Source organism: Sus scrofa, chromosome 4, assembly GCF_054392235.1.
Source record: "Sus scrofa isolate SSC_HxYL_T2T_F1_AM1 chromosome 4, Sscrofa_HxYL_maternal_Yorkshire_Landrace_v2.0, whole genome shotgun sequence".
Taxonomy (NCBI): Eukaryota; Metazoa; Chordata; class Mammalia; order Artiodactyla; family Suidae; genus Sus; species Sus scrofa.
Window position 1 is genome coordinate 14,685,806 of NC_139386.1, and position 14,146 is coordinate 14,699,951.

General features: G+C 41.3%; 1 protein-coding gene across 1 annotated transcript in view; it reads left to right on the forward strand.

Moving 5' to 3' along the window:
• The window catches only part of WASHC5 (WASH complex subunit 5), a 69,100-nt gene that overhangs the window by 2,531 nt on the left and 52,423 nt on the right, over positions 1 to 14,146 (forward strand). Inside the window, exons 2-7 of the mRNA XM_021088931.2 lie at positions 4,537 to 4,844; positions 5,785 to 5,930; positions 6,597 to 6,681; positions 7,572 to 7,672; positions 9,682 to 9,874; positions 13,407 to 13,559. Of these exons, the coding sequence (XP_020944590.1) occupies positions 4,659 to 4,844; positions 5,785 to 5,930; positions 6,597 to 6,681; positions 7,572 to 7,672; positions 9,682 to 9,874; positions 13,407 to 13,559 (864 nt within the window). The 5' untranslated portion in view covers positions 4,537 to 4,658. The remainder of the gene's footprint in view (positions 1 to 4,536; positions 4,845 to 5,784; positions 5,931 to 6,596; positions 6,682 to 7,571; positions 7,673 to 9,681; positions 9,875 to 13,406; positions 13,560 to 14,146) is intronic.

Genomic DNA, 14,146 nt, shown 5'->3' on the forward strand with positions numbered 1-14,146 from the left:
TATCGTGGTATCCAAAATCTGATAGCAGTTAGACCTCATCTCTGAATTAAGTCTAGAGTTTCATCCTCCTGAGACCTGGGTTAATCTATCTGGTCGTCTTCAGAGGACTACAGGTGACTTTTGTTCACATTTTCCTTTATGTTCCCTTTTTTTCTTGCTCCATTTTCCATGCCAGGCCATTTCAGTGGGAAGAGTGAAATGAAAATTTTCTGAAATTCAGCCCATTAGAGATCAATGTAGCTTAACGAGCAGGCATCACAGAGAAAACTGAAACAGTGGTTAATAATTTATGCCTTAATGTCTATTATAGGGTACCCTCATGAGAGAGGGTTCTGAACAACTGTAGTGGTTTCTCAGCAAATGCCTGGGGAACCATCTCTCCCTCTTCTATCTCTACTTCAGTCCCTGGCTCATTCCCCGCCAGCCACTTCAACTACTTTGCTATTCCTTAGCACATTTCTACCCTGGGGCTTGCTTGTAACTCCTTCCTGGAATGCCCTTCTCCCAGATCATTATCTATTGTAAAATAGCCAGTTACCCTCAAGACCTATTGGCTTAAGACAATTAACATTGTTTTTTCTCTCTTTGGCCAACCCAAGGCAAATGGCTTAGGGAGTTCTGGGGCCAGGGATCGGATCAGAGCAGCATCTGCTACCTAGGCCAGCTGCAGCAACGTCAGAGCCTTTAACCTACTGTACCAAGCTAGAGATTGAACCTGCATCCCAGGGCTGTTGAGCTGCCACCCAGACCACTGCGCTACAGCAGGAACTCTGACAATTAGCACTTACTGTCATACTATGTCTGCAGTCAGAATCAGCTGTGTGGCTTAGCCGGGTGCCTTTGGCTCCAGGGTGCTTGGGAAGTTGCAGCTGAGCTGTGAACACAAACTGGGGTTGGAAGGATCCGTTTTCCAGCTCACTCAAGTGGTGGTTGGCCAACTTCTCTATTGTCACATGGGCTTCTCCACAGCACTCTCACAACCTGGTAACCTGCTTCTCCCAGGGCACGCAAGCTGGAAGGGGTTCCCAAGCCAGAGGTCACAGTCTTTTTTACAATCTAATTTTAGATGTGATATCTTTCACACCTTCCATGTTCTGCTCTTTAGAAGAGAGTCAATAAATCACACTCAGGGGAAGGGGTCTGCACAGGCAGGAATAGGGAGGTGCAAGTCATTGAGGACCATTGTGGAGGCCAGATACCTGTGCTGCTTACTTCCTCATTCCCTCCTGATCTCTGCTCAGCTGTCATCAGAGAGGCTTTTACAAACTATGTAAAATAACACACGCTCCGTCCCTTTATCATCTTTTCATTGCAGCAGTTATTGCAGCCTGATATCTGATATATTTATTTGTCTCTTCCCCACTCGAAATAGTGTGTAGGCTTCTTAAGAGAAAGAACTCAGTTTTGTTAACTACAGTATCCTTGGGTCCTAAAACAGTGCTTGGCACATAGCAGACCCTGGGTAATTATTTGTTGCATGAGTGAATCTATCATTGGAAATGCTTTCACCTGCAAATAATTCCAAACCCATTAGTAGGGAGTTCCTGTCGTGGAGCAGCTGAAATGAATCCAGCTAGGAACCATGAGGTTGTGGGTTCGTTCCCTGGCCTCACTCAGTGGGTTAAGGATCTGGCATTGCTGTGAGCTGTGGTGTAGGTCACAGACGCAGCTTGGATCTGACGTGGCTGTGGCTGTGGTGTAAGCCAGTGGCTACAGCTCCAGTTGGACCCCTTGCCTGGGAACCTCCATATACCTCAGGTTTGGCCCTAAAAAGACAAAGGGAAAAAAAAAAAAAAACATTAGTAGATAAACCAGAAAAGCAATCCATTTAACAAGGGTTGCAGAAGTAGGTAGTGCCCCCAGTTGACTCAATGAGTCAGTAACATCAGTAAGAGTTTAGATTCTGGGAGTTGCCATTGTGGCGCAGTGGAAACAAATCTGACTAGAAACCATGAGGATGCAGGTTCCATTCCTGGCCTCACTCACTGGGTTAACAATCTGGCATTGCCGTGAGCTGTGGTGTAGGTCGCAGGCACAGCTTGGATCTGTCATTCTCTGGCTGTAGCGTAGGCTGGCGGCTACAGCTCCAATTTGACCCCTAGCCTGGGAACCTCCATATGCCACGGGTTCAACCCTAAAAAGACGAAAAAAAAAAAAATTAGAGTCTGGAATTCCCCTTGCCACTCAGCAGGTTAAGAACCTGACTGGTAACCTTGAGGATGCAGATTCCATCCCTGGCCTCAGTCAGTGGGTTAAGGATCCACTGTTGCCTTGATTGGTGGTGTAGGTCACAGATGCAATTCAGATCTTGTGTGGCTGTGGTGTAGGCCAGCAGCTGCAGCTCCAATTCAGCCCCTAGTCTGGGAACTTCCATATGCCTCAGGTGCGGCCCTAAAAAGAAAAAAGAAAAAAAGAAAAAAGAATTTAGAGTCTTTCCTTCCACACCACCATCTGCAGGTTCTTGGCTTTTTTCTCTTAGGCTTGTCCATGGTCTCAAGGTGGCTTCTGCAGCTCTAGGCATTAAATAGTCATTGGACCACACTCAAAGGCAAGAAGGGGAAATAGCCAGGACCAAGAGAGTAATTTCTCTTTTCAGGCCTCTCTCCTTGTAGCAGGAGGAAAAAAAGACCCTTCCTAAAAGGTCTGCCATATACAACGACTTCTGTGTCATCAGTAAAAACTGAGTCACACATCTAACCTCGCTTCATGGAGTGAGGATCTGACTGTTTTGACCTCTATACTAAGAAAGGAAGGGGGTGGGAGTTATTGTTGAGGAGCCAACAGTTGCTGCCACAACATCCCGGTCAATTAAGACACTTCTAAATATTGAATCAATGAGAGAAACTTCCAAAAGGAAGAAAGAAAACCTTGAAGGGTTACACACGGCTTCCATATGATAGGTCCCTACCCCAGGTAGCTCTTCATGGGTGAATTGGGAAAATGTGTGACAGGCATTGAGGGGTGTTTTACAGTAGCAGCACAGGAAGTCAAAAAACGTCTTTCCACATTCTGGTTTATGTACAATGAGGTCCTCATTTTTGAGTCTCTGAACCTAGAAGACCACACATGAAAATAAAAGTTGGCATTGAGGTAAATATTTTCATAAACTGACCACTAGTAAGATTAGTCTTCACTAAGATACTCCTGTCCAAAACTCTTAGGTCAGATTCTTATTTTTGTTGGTTAGTCTTCTTAACTGTTAATTTCATGTGAATAGAGCGTGATCCCAGTACCAAGTGAAAGTGCAAATGATGGAAAGTCACAGGCCTTCAAGAAGTTGAAAAATAATTCAGGCTTCCTTGAAGCTGACAGATGAGGACCCAGCCAAATTAACTAGAGGAGAGAATTGCAGCAAAGATGATGATGTAATTAACACTTCAAAAGAAAATGATGTGAAAAAGAATTGAGAAAGCCCTTTTGGAAAAATGAATGAGGCCTTGGAAATTTTTGCAAAGCTTAACCCTTTAAAGATCATCTATGAAAGACAGTTGTCAAATGCAGAATACTATATTATCAAAATCACAATTTGGCAGGTTCAACTTTTGACTCGTCCTTGGTTTCTCTGCTGAATTAGTACAGAGTTGTACTTTTTCTCTCCATTTTGTGCAGTGCAGTATAAAATTTACCTTCAAAAGTTCTGATATCCTTGGAAGAGACATTCCTAATCAAAACTTTTCTTCTACTTCGCCTAAAATATTTGTCCTTTAGAGTCACCCTGAGACACTTTCTCAAGAATGTATTAGTCTCAATAATAAGGGTCTCCTTGGAGTTCCATCGTGCCACAGTGGGAACGAACCCGACTGGGAACCATGAGGTTGTGGGTTTGATCCCTGGCCTCGCTCAGTGGGTTAAGGATCCGGTGTTGCCGTGAGCTGTGCTGTAGGTCGCAGGCGCGGCTTGGATCTGGCATTGCTGTGGCTCTGGCGTAGGCTTGTGGCTACAGCTCCAATTAGGCCCCTAGCCTGGGAACCTCCATATGCCACGGGTGTGGCCCTAGAAAAGGCAAAAAATGTTAATAATAATAAGGGTCTCCCATACTTGACATCTGAAAAAAAAATTTTATTTTTTTATTTTATTTTTTTTTTGAATGGAAAAAAAAACCTTTTAAAGGTTGGTTCCTCATCTAATTCTAGAGGATTTTAGGACATAGTTATCTTTTCCCAAAGGTAAAACAAGTAGCACAATTCCTGTTGGGAAAACTCAATAATCTGTGCCCAATTTAGGGCACCTGGGAACCACACAGGCCCAATGGTTCCTCCTTCCCAAGCTCAGGGATCAGCTGCCTCAGATCGCTTCTCACGGGGGGAGGTGAATAAATTGTTGAGAAAGAGGCCAAGACTAGTAATTTAGCAAAGTCCCTCTACAAGGAAAACATGAAGAGTGGAAATAAATGCCCTCCCTCCATTCAGAATTCAGTGTGTGTGGTAATTCTTTTAGTGAGTTTGGGAGAAAAACATTGTATATATATTTCACATCCTTAAATTTTTTTTCTTTTTCTTTTCTTTTTTCTTTTTTTTTTTCTTTTTTTGGATACAGGTTCTTTAATGGAGCAGCTGATGCATCAGCAGACCTGGTTTCATCTGATAATTTACAGACCCCAGCTCTGAGGCCAGTTACCGTCCCACGGGCCAGGCACAGAGTATTTGGTTATCCTCACAATGTTAGACTTTCTAGCTGAGAACAACCTCTGTGGCCAAGCCATCCTAAGGATAGTTTCCTGTGGCAATGCCATCATTGCTGAACTTTTGAGGCTTTCTGAGTTTATTCCTGCTGTATTCAGGTTAAAAGACCGAGCTGATCAACAGAAATATGGAGATATCATATTTGATTTCAGCTATTTTAAGGTAATAGTCCTCCATGGCTTAAAAAAAAAAAAAAAAAAAGCACTGTCTTTTCTAGAATACTATGCTTTCAGAGTTTCTGCTGTGGCACAGGATCCAACTGCAGTGGCTCTGGCTGCTATGGAGGCAAAGGTTCAATCCCCTGCCCAGCACCAGTGGGTTAAAGGATCCAGCGTTGCTACAGCTGTGGCTTGGATTCAATCCCTGGCCCAGAAACTTCTATATGCCCGGGTGTGGCCATAAAAAAATTTTTTAAACCGTGCTTTCTCTGGGAACGATGAGACTCTGAAAGATTAAGTAACTATGGAGCAAGAGTTAAAAAAATCTTTTCAACCAACTTTATATTAGCTTAAATAATATAAGCAAACTGCAGAATCCCTAACATTATAAAATCAAATTTAAAGAGATAACTCTGGTATAATGTATGTCACATTGGAGTGCCCCACATTTAAAAGCTGCTAGGAGTTCCCGTTGTAGCTCAGCGGTAATGAACCCAACAGTATCCATGAGAACTCAAGTTCAGTCCCTGATCTCGCTCATGGGTTAAGGATCTGGTGTTGCTGTGAGCTGTGGTGTAGGTCACAGGTGTGGCTCAGATCTCATGTTGTTGTGGCTTTGGCATTGGCCCTCGTCTGCAGCTCCAGTTCAACCCCTATCCTGGGAACTTCCATATGCCACCTGTATGGCCCTATAAAAACAAAAAAAATTAAAAATTAAAAGAAGCATGATAATTATGGTTGCAATTCAAGTCTGTTTCTTATTCAAATGGATTTTATATCTAGGCTTCTGTTTATTTCTGCTCCTCTGCTTTCAATTTTTGATATCCTTTTTAGGGTGTAAGAACACATTTTTTAAAAGACTGTTAACCACTTGTTACCGACGAGTCTATTGTTTTTTGACTCTTTTATTGCTGTTTCACATAAATGTGTTTTTTTCTTCATAGGGTCCAGAATTATGGGAAAGCAAACTGGAAGCTAAGCCAGAGCTACAGGATTTAGATGAAGAATTTCGGGAAAACAACATAGAAATTGTGACCAGATTTTATTTAGCATTTCAAAGTGTGCATAAATATATTGTAGACTTAAACAGGTATTTACTAATTTAGTAATAGCTTATTTTGCTAGTAAATAATAGAGAGGGGCAATGGATGTATTAGGACTTTTACACCTTTCGGAGTTACTAAAAAATATACAAGCTTATGCCATGGATAATTGTCTTTTCCTTCCAATGGCAACAGTCATCTTGAGTATTTTAGAGATGGGTCCTAATTGCCTACACTCGTGAAGTACAGTAATCATCTTGGTTTGTAATAAGTCATTTGGTTTTCCATCTTGATCCTAATTTAGTATATTATATAGGAGAAGTTTTAAAAGAAGGAACTTATTTTTATAACATTGGTAACCATAGCCATCCTTTTTGTCCCTAGCCACACAATACTGTCTTCCTTCTAGCCCTTAAGAATTCATTACTTACTAGCTTTTAAACTAACTCTTCCATGTTTTTATGCCATTACTCCCAAGAGATTTGTAATTCATAAATCAGGACTAGGGAATATTCTTTTATCATGGAGTGGCTCTAATCACTCTGAATTCCAGCCCACGAATCTATTCGTATGCACATGAATGGCCACAAACTATTGTAGGCCAGAATGCCTAGTATCTTGCCTAACCTTTTAAAATTCTTTTCTTTTCCTTTTTCAAAGATGCTAACATTTTCATTGTCAATGAATAACTTTCTCTGGGGTTTCATTTCTAGATATCTAGATGATCTCAATGAAGGTGTTTATATTCAGCAAACCTTAGAAACGGTGCTTCTCAATGAAGATGGAAAACAGCTTTTAGTAAGTAGTAGTGACCGTGTAAAATAAAAATTCAAGAATGTCACACTTTGCCTTACTTTTTTTCCTGGAAGTCATGAATCCATATAGCATATCTTTCTTGAAAGAGAAGCAAAATAAGCTGATAATTATCTTCTAACTGGTATATCTTTGTCTAAATTTAGAACATAGTAGACTGAACAGAAATAAAAATGAATCAAGACTGGAGGAGTTCCCATCGTGCCACAGCAGAAATGAATCTGACTGGGAACCATGAAGTTTCGGGTTCGATCCCTGGCCTTGTTCAGTGGGTTAAGGATCCGGCGTTGCCGTGAGCTGTGGTGTAGGTCACAGATGAGGCTCAGATCTGGCATTGCTGCAGCTGTGGCGTAGGCCTGCAGCTGTACCTGCAGCTGTAGCTCTGATCAGACCCCTAGCCTGGGAACCTCCATATGCCGAGGGTGCTGCCCTGAAAAGACAAAAGACCAAAAAAAGGGAAAAAGATTATGTGGAGGTTATGCACCTCCTCTTCTATCTTCTTTCTCTTTTGCATCCTAGACATCTAGACTGGTACCTGGTACATCCTGATCACTTGAAAAGTGTTTATTGAATAAGTGAATGACACAGAGGTTTTCATAGTATTGGGATTCCATTTTGGTATCCCAAGCAAAATATGAAAAAAATCAACCCACTGAAGGATAATCATTGTAAATTAAAATGTCTTTCACATAAACTTTTCAAATCCCATTCTGCACAGAAGGGGAGAATCCTTTGGGAGAGAATCTGCATTCTCCTTGTAATATAAAGCTTTTAGGAGGAATGGGAACAAAATGCCTTTTAAAGCATTATCAACTCCACTCTGTAAAAAAGTGTACCCTTGTGACCTTGGCTGTTGTCTCTTTTTCTTTTCATAGTGTGAAGCGCTATATTTGTACGGAGTTATGCTCCTGGTCATCGACCAAAAGATTGAAGGAGAAATCAGAGAGAGAATGCTGGTTTCTTACTATCGATACAGGTATCTCCAGGCTAAGACTACACCTTCCAAAAGCATTGATCTCGGTAAAATGCAGCGTGGGTTTCTATAGTACTTTTATTGTCAGCAGCAGCAGTATGATCTAGAATGCCCGAGTATAAGATTCTTATCTCTCTCCTGAACATAATCCATAATGTGGAAATGTAACAATTAGTCTAAGTTTTATATCATCATGGTAATAGATTCCATATCATATCATCTATTATATATAAAATAATTTATATAGTATAGGTTATTCAAGATAGAGTATCGTGTCCACGATGACCCCTCAGTTTTTTGAAAAAGGAATCTGAATGTTTTTTACCTTAAAGATAAATTTGGAGATTTTGGAAGTCTAATTTTTTTTTTTTTTAATTTTCAACTATTGCTCCTTGGCAAATATAAGGAAATGAATGAGTTTTCTGTTGTCATTTTCTGGTTGATGAACTTGGAAAAGTTATCACTCAGGGACAGGTTGAAAGTGATTTCTCCACCATATGTATATGGAAACAAAAGCAGAATAAACAGTAGCACAGCCAGTCACGTGTTATGTACGTCTGTAGAGAGCTGAGACTTCAAGAAAGATGTCTCATAAACAGGACCCACCTTAACCAATTGGGACTTCAGTCCCTAGCACACAGTTTTCAGTTTGCTGAATTAATACATCTGGCTACTTGACGTCAGAAATAGAATTCAGGGAAGAAGCGGTCAGAAGTCAGGAATTTGCACTAAAGATGTATGGGCTAGGATTAATATTTTCAAACTTACAAATGAGGACAAAATAAGTAAGGCAAGGAGGCAGATCTTCAACAGAGTGGGGATTGTTTGGGGATGCTGTGTCTTCAGCGACATTCGGTACTGTTGCCTCCTCAGCAGCAAGTTAATCTTAGGCTACTCAGCTAGCTTGTTTCCTTTCAGCTCTGTGAGGATGGGAGGAGAGTGTCCACCAGCAGATGTAATGCATTCACATCAGTTTGATCAGGAACTGTTTGAACATCCATGTTTTTTAAAACGAACTTCAAATGGTTGTGCCTCTATTTCCAAAAGTACCCAAAAAAACAAAAACAATAAATAACCAGAAGAAGAAGGAAAGAAAATTTGCTAATAAAGCCCAGCTTTGACAATCCAACTTTGTCCCTATCGCTAACTACAATGGCTAATTTGTTAGAATGTGAAGATCCGTTATTGAAGAGACACGGAACAATGACAAGTCAGAGTAGGAGTAAAGGAGATTCTTGTATCAGATAGGAGGTCATCTTCAAGTCTAAGTTCCTTTGAGTCTCTGAGGGATTACGACTTCAAACCACCAGGAAAATCACAGATGTCTTGATCAAGTCTCTGTAGAAGGTTTACCTTACCAAAAACAAAACAGAACAGCTGATCTATCCCAATTGAAATCGGCATGATATTTTCTTTTTTCTTTTTTTAATTTATGAAACATTGGTACAAGGTCACATTTTTTATCCACAATTGTGAAATCCAAAGAGCTCTGACCAAAAAACATGCATATACACACATGCATGCTGAGTAACTACTTTGGCAGCAAAACCTAACCTAACCTGAAATCTTTTGGAATCAGAATCTGACTAGAGCAGATACGAGGCTAGAGACAGTCTTTATTTATCTCACTTGAGTGATTGTTCATAAATATATCTTGGTCACGGAGTGCCATCTGAGACCTTGCTGGAGTATTATATCATATATGATCTATGTGTCATGTTTCTCTTGAAAAATACTGAATCCCGAAGCAAATCCAGCCCCAAAGATTTCGGAAGAGGGATCATGGACCATTACATGAAACTGTACATACATATAGGAACCCATCTGATGAGGTGGCTATATTACAACAGGCCAGTTGAAAATAGAATTTTGAATCTCAGGGATATCAACTGACCCACAGTCATATTTAAAACCAAAGTCAGCTTATTAATTTCCTCTGCTTTGCTGGACTTTTGCATTTCTAACACGTGTGGTTGGTTTGATCCTTCATTTCCCGTGTGGACACGGCTCAGTGCTGCTCGGTCTTCTGCGGATTCGAATATGGATGATATTTGTAAGCTGCTTCGAAGCACAGGTTATTCCAGTCAACCAGGAGCCAAAAGACCACCCAACTATCCCGAGAGTTACTTCCAGAGGGTGCCTGTCAACGAAACCTTCATCAGCATGGTCATTGGTCGGCTAAGGTCTGATGATATTTACAACCAGGTGGGGGTTAAATCTGTTATGAAATCTGTCTCCATAGTTTAAAAGACTGATTTCACCATCTCAGTTATCCCTTTCTTTTCCTCTTCGAAAGAGTAAAAGAGAGTAAAAGCCGCTAGAAACTATTTAAAGCCTTTTGAGCTGTGTTTTGGAATTATAGAGGAAAGAGATTAATTTGGGCAGGATTAGCGTTTTCAAGGAGGAGATGAGATTGGAACTATTTTTGGAAAGCAGATGCATTCTTAAATTTTTTTTTTCTAGTTTTATGGCCACACCCAAGGCATACAGAAGTTCTCAGGCCAGAGGATTGAATCTGAGCCTCAACTGCAACCTGTGCCACAGATTGCACAATTCCAGATCCTTTAACATACTGTGTCAGGCCAGGGATCTGAACCGCTGCAGTTGGATTCTTAACCCACTGCGCCACAGCAGGAACTGCAAGAAGATGCCCTTTTTTCAGGCATTCATTTAAGAAACAATTGTCAAACGTACATTTCGTACCTGTCCAGGTTCTGGTTGCTGGGGCTCCATTGCTTACAAAGCAAGCCATGGACTCCATTCATAATGAGCTTGTAACTCAGGAAAGAAGACAAACAACTAAAGGAGGTTGCGGGAGCTCCCATTGTGGCTCAGTGGTAATGAACCCAACTAGTATCCATGAGGATGCAGGTTCAATCCCTGGCCTTGTTCAGCGGGTTAAGTATCCAGTGTTGACGTGAGCTGTGGTGTATGTAGGTTGCAGACAAGACTCCAATCCTGCGTTGCTATGGCTGTGGCTCCAGTTCAGTCCCTAGCCAGGGAACTTCCATATGCTGCACATGTGGTCCTAGAAAGCAAAAAAAAAAAAAAAAAAAAAAAAAAGAAGTTGGGTGTACTAGAAGAGAGTAAAGAGTTGGACCTGTGATAATTGGATATCATTTCTTACAGAGCTCACCCATTCGATATGGTTCTTTAGTTCGCCTGCTAATTTTTTAGTATGAGTATGTTAAGTGTAAAAAAAAAAAAAGAAGGTTTTAGTTGTTATTTTTCTAAGACAACTCAAAATCAGGAGCTACCTATAGATACCGAGTCTCCATCATTTTTGTTGCCATTTATTGAGAATTCAGTATGAGCCAGAATCATAGGGGTTTTTTTTTCCATATGCTGTTTTCTCTATTTTTCACAAGAATCTTGTAAAATAGTGTCATCCTCATGTTGCTTTTGAGAAAAATAAGGCTTAGAGAGCATAAATAGGAGTTCCTGTTGTGGCGCAGTGGGAACAAATCTGACTAGTATACATGAGGATGCGGGTTCGATCCCAGGCCTCCCTCAGTGGCTCTGGGATCCAGCATTGCCATGAGCTGTAGTGTAGGTCGCAGATATGGCTTGGATCCCGTATGGCTGTGGCTGTGGCCTAGGCCAGCAGCTATAGCTCTGATGATTCGACCCCTAGCCTGGGACTTGCATATGCCACAGGTGAAGCCCTAAAAAGCAAAAAAAAAAAAAAAAAAAAGTTTTTTAAAGGGTGTAAATAATTTTCACAAGGTCACCTAAATAGGTAGTAGAACCATGATTTGAAGTCAGGCCTGTATCACTTCAAAGCCCATGCTGTTTGTTCACTGCCTCTCATTAACCCTTCTGTTAATGCTTCTGACTCTTAGGCAGTCCATTCTGTCCATGGCTTAAGGCAATGTGTTTCAATTTTCTCCTTTCCCTTCGACCTTGATTAACAGGGGGGTTGAGCCATGATTGAGCTATATGTCTACCCTTCGCTCTGCCCTGCTCGTCCCCCATCCCTGGCTGATTGGACCAGGGAAAATTACTTGACCCCAAATGGATCAGATCCCCTGTATCTAGGAAATTTGGACTTGGGCCTAAGAAAAAAATTTCTGCATGTGGGTTTACCCACAACATACAAGACATGGAGTTTGGGGCAGCCTTATTCTGCCATGTCATGGAGAACAGTCTGGAGAAAGAGAAAAGTTAAACAAACCCATCCATGGGAGAAACAATGAAAGCTTTCTGGTTGGAAGCTCTAGGCCCTTCCAAAGACCTGGCCACATTCCTGCCTGCAGGCTCCATGTGACATCACTGTGCCTGTCCTTAATAATTTCCTCCCTTTCTACTCTTGAGCCTCAAAGTGCTATGTACTATGTGCAGCCAAAGACCCCTAATCCATGAGGTGACAGAGTCCTGGGACACAACAGCATTTAAAAGGCAGGAAGGGAGTTCCCGTCGTGGCTCAGTGGTTAACGAATCCGACTAGGAACCATGAGGTTGCGGGTTCGGTCCCTGCCCTTGCTCAGTGGGTTAACGATCCGGCGTTGCCGTGAGCTGTGGTGTAGGTTGCAGACGCGGCTCGAATCCCGCGTTGCTGTGGCTCTGGTGTAGGCCGGTGGCTACAGCTCCGATTCAACCCCTAGCCCGGGAACCTCCATATGCCGCGAGAGCGGCCCAAGAAATAGCAAAAAGACCAAAAATAAATAAATAAATTAAATTAAATTAAAAGGCAGGAAGATTTGCAGCAACATGGATGGACCTAGAAATTATCATACTAAGTGAAGTTAGACAATGAAAGGCAAACATCATGATATCACTTATACCTGGAATTTTCAAAAAGGATACAAATGAAATTAATTGCAGGATAGAAACAGACTCACAGACTTTGAAAAACTTAAAGCTATCAAAGGGGACAAGTAGAGGGGAGAAGGGATGGACTGGGGGTTTGGGATGGGCATATGCACACGCAGGTATGTAGAATGGTTGGCCCGTGGGGACCTGCTGTATAGCCTAGAGAACTCTACCCAATTACCTGTGATCATCTATGTGGGAAAAGAATCTGGAAGAGAATGGATGTGTGTAAATGGATAACTGAATCACTTTGTTGTACAGCAGTAATTATCACAACCTTGTAAATCAACTGTACTTCAATAAAACTTGAAAATGTATATTATAGAAATAAACTAAAAGGCAGGCAGAAGAACACCCAGCAAAGCAGATTGAGAAGAGAGAGTGTCGTCTGGGAAACCAAAGGAGGAGAGAATTTTACTCCTCAGCGAATTTAGATGAGAGTGAGTGTTAAAAAGAAGCCATCGAAGTGGGTGACTATGAGTTTGAGGTTATGAGTGTGACCTTAGGAAATTCCATTGAGGTGATGGTGGGGGTCAGGTGTCTGTAAGTTGAAGAATAGCAGGAAATGAGAGATGGCAGCTGTGAGTGTCATTTTGAGAGCTTATCTGTGACGGGAAAGACACAGAAATGGACAACTAGTGGGAGACATGGGGTTAAATTTTTTCTTTTTTCTTTTTTTTTTTTTTAGGGAAAAGAGAATTAGAGCAGAGTCAAGGACAGTCAAAAGGATGTCTTGTGGCTAGAGATAACAAGTAGAGCCCTGGTCACCAATGCCATAATCTGAGAGTTGCTTCCAATGCCCAAGATCCACAAACGGGATGGACTTTTGAGGGGCGGACATGTCCTAGAACTAGGTCATTTGTTTCACACGTGTATTGAGCTGTTACTAACATCTGTCTCTCCTGGGTCCCATCTCTGTCTGCAGGTCTCAGCGTATCCATTGCCAGAGCATCGCAGCACGGCCCTGGCAAATCAGGCTGCCATGCTATATGTAATTCTCTACTTCGAACCTTCCATTCTTCATACCCATCAAGCAAAAATGAGAGAGATAGTGGATAAATACTTTCCAGATAATTGGGCAAGTATTGCTCCTAGGATTTTTTCCTCTATAAAAAGCTTGTTGGAGAACTGATTTTTCCATTCTTTTGGTCTGTAATCCAGAGGTCCTAATGTTGAAATAATGAGACATAAACTCATCTAAGTAAAATTACTTAAATGTTTTGAAATTTTAGTAAGTCATTAACATGGAGTAAATCAGTAACATTTCCTTAAGGACCTATTTGTGGGGGTTTTTTCCCCTTAAATAGATACCCTCAAGGTAAAACCATGTGTTAAAAAGTATCTTGCTAAAAAAGTTCCCTTGTGACCCAGCAGGTTAAGGATCCAGCAGCAGCTGTGGTGCAGGTTGCAACTGCATCCCAGGTTTTGTCTCTGGCCTGGGAACTTCCTCATGCTGCAGTAGAACTTCCATATGCCACAGTATGGCCAAAAAAAAAAAAAAAATGTATCTTGCTTTAGCTACTGAGATTGCAACAAAGTTTACATAAGCATTCCTTTGTTGTTTTCTATTTTATGAATCTAAGCTGGAAGAAGTCATCTGATTTTTCATGCTGTAAATAACAATTACACTGTTACAACATGTTTTATCTATAAGCTTATGTCGAT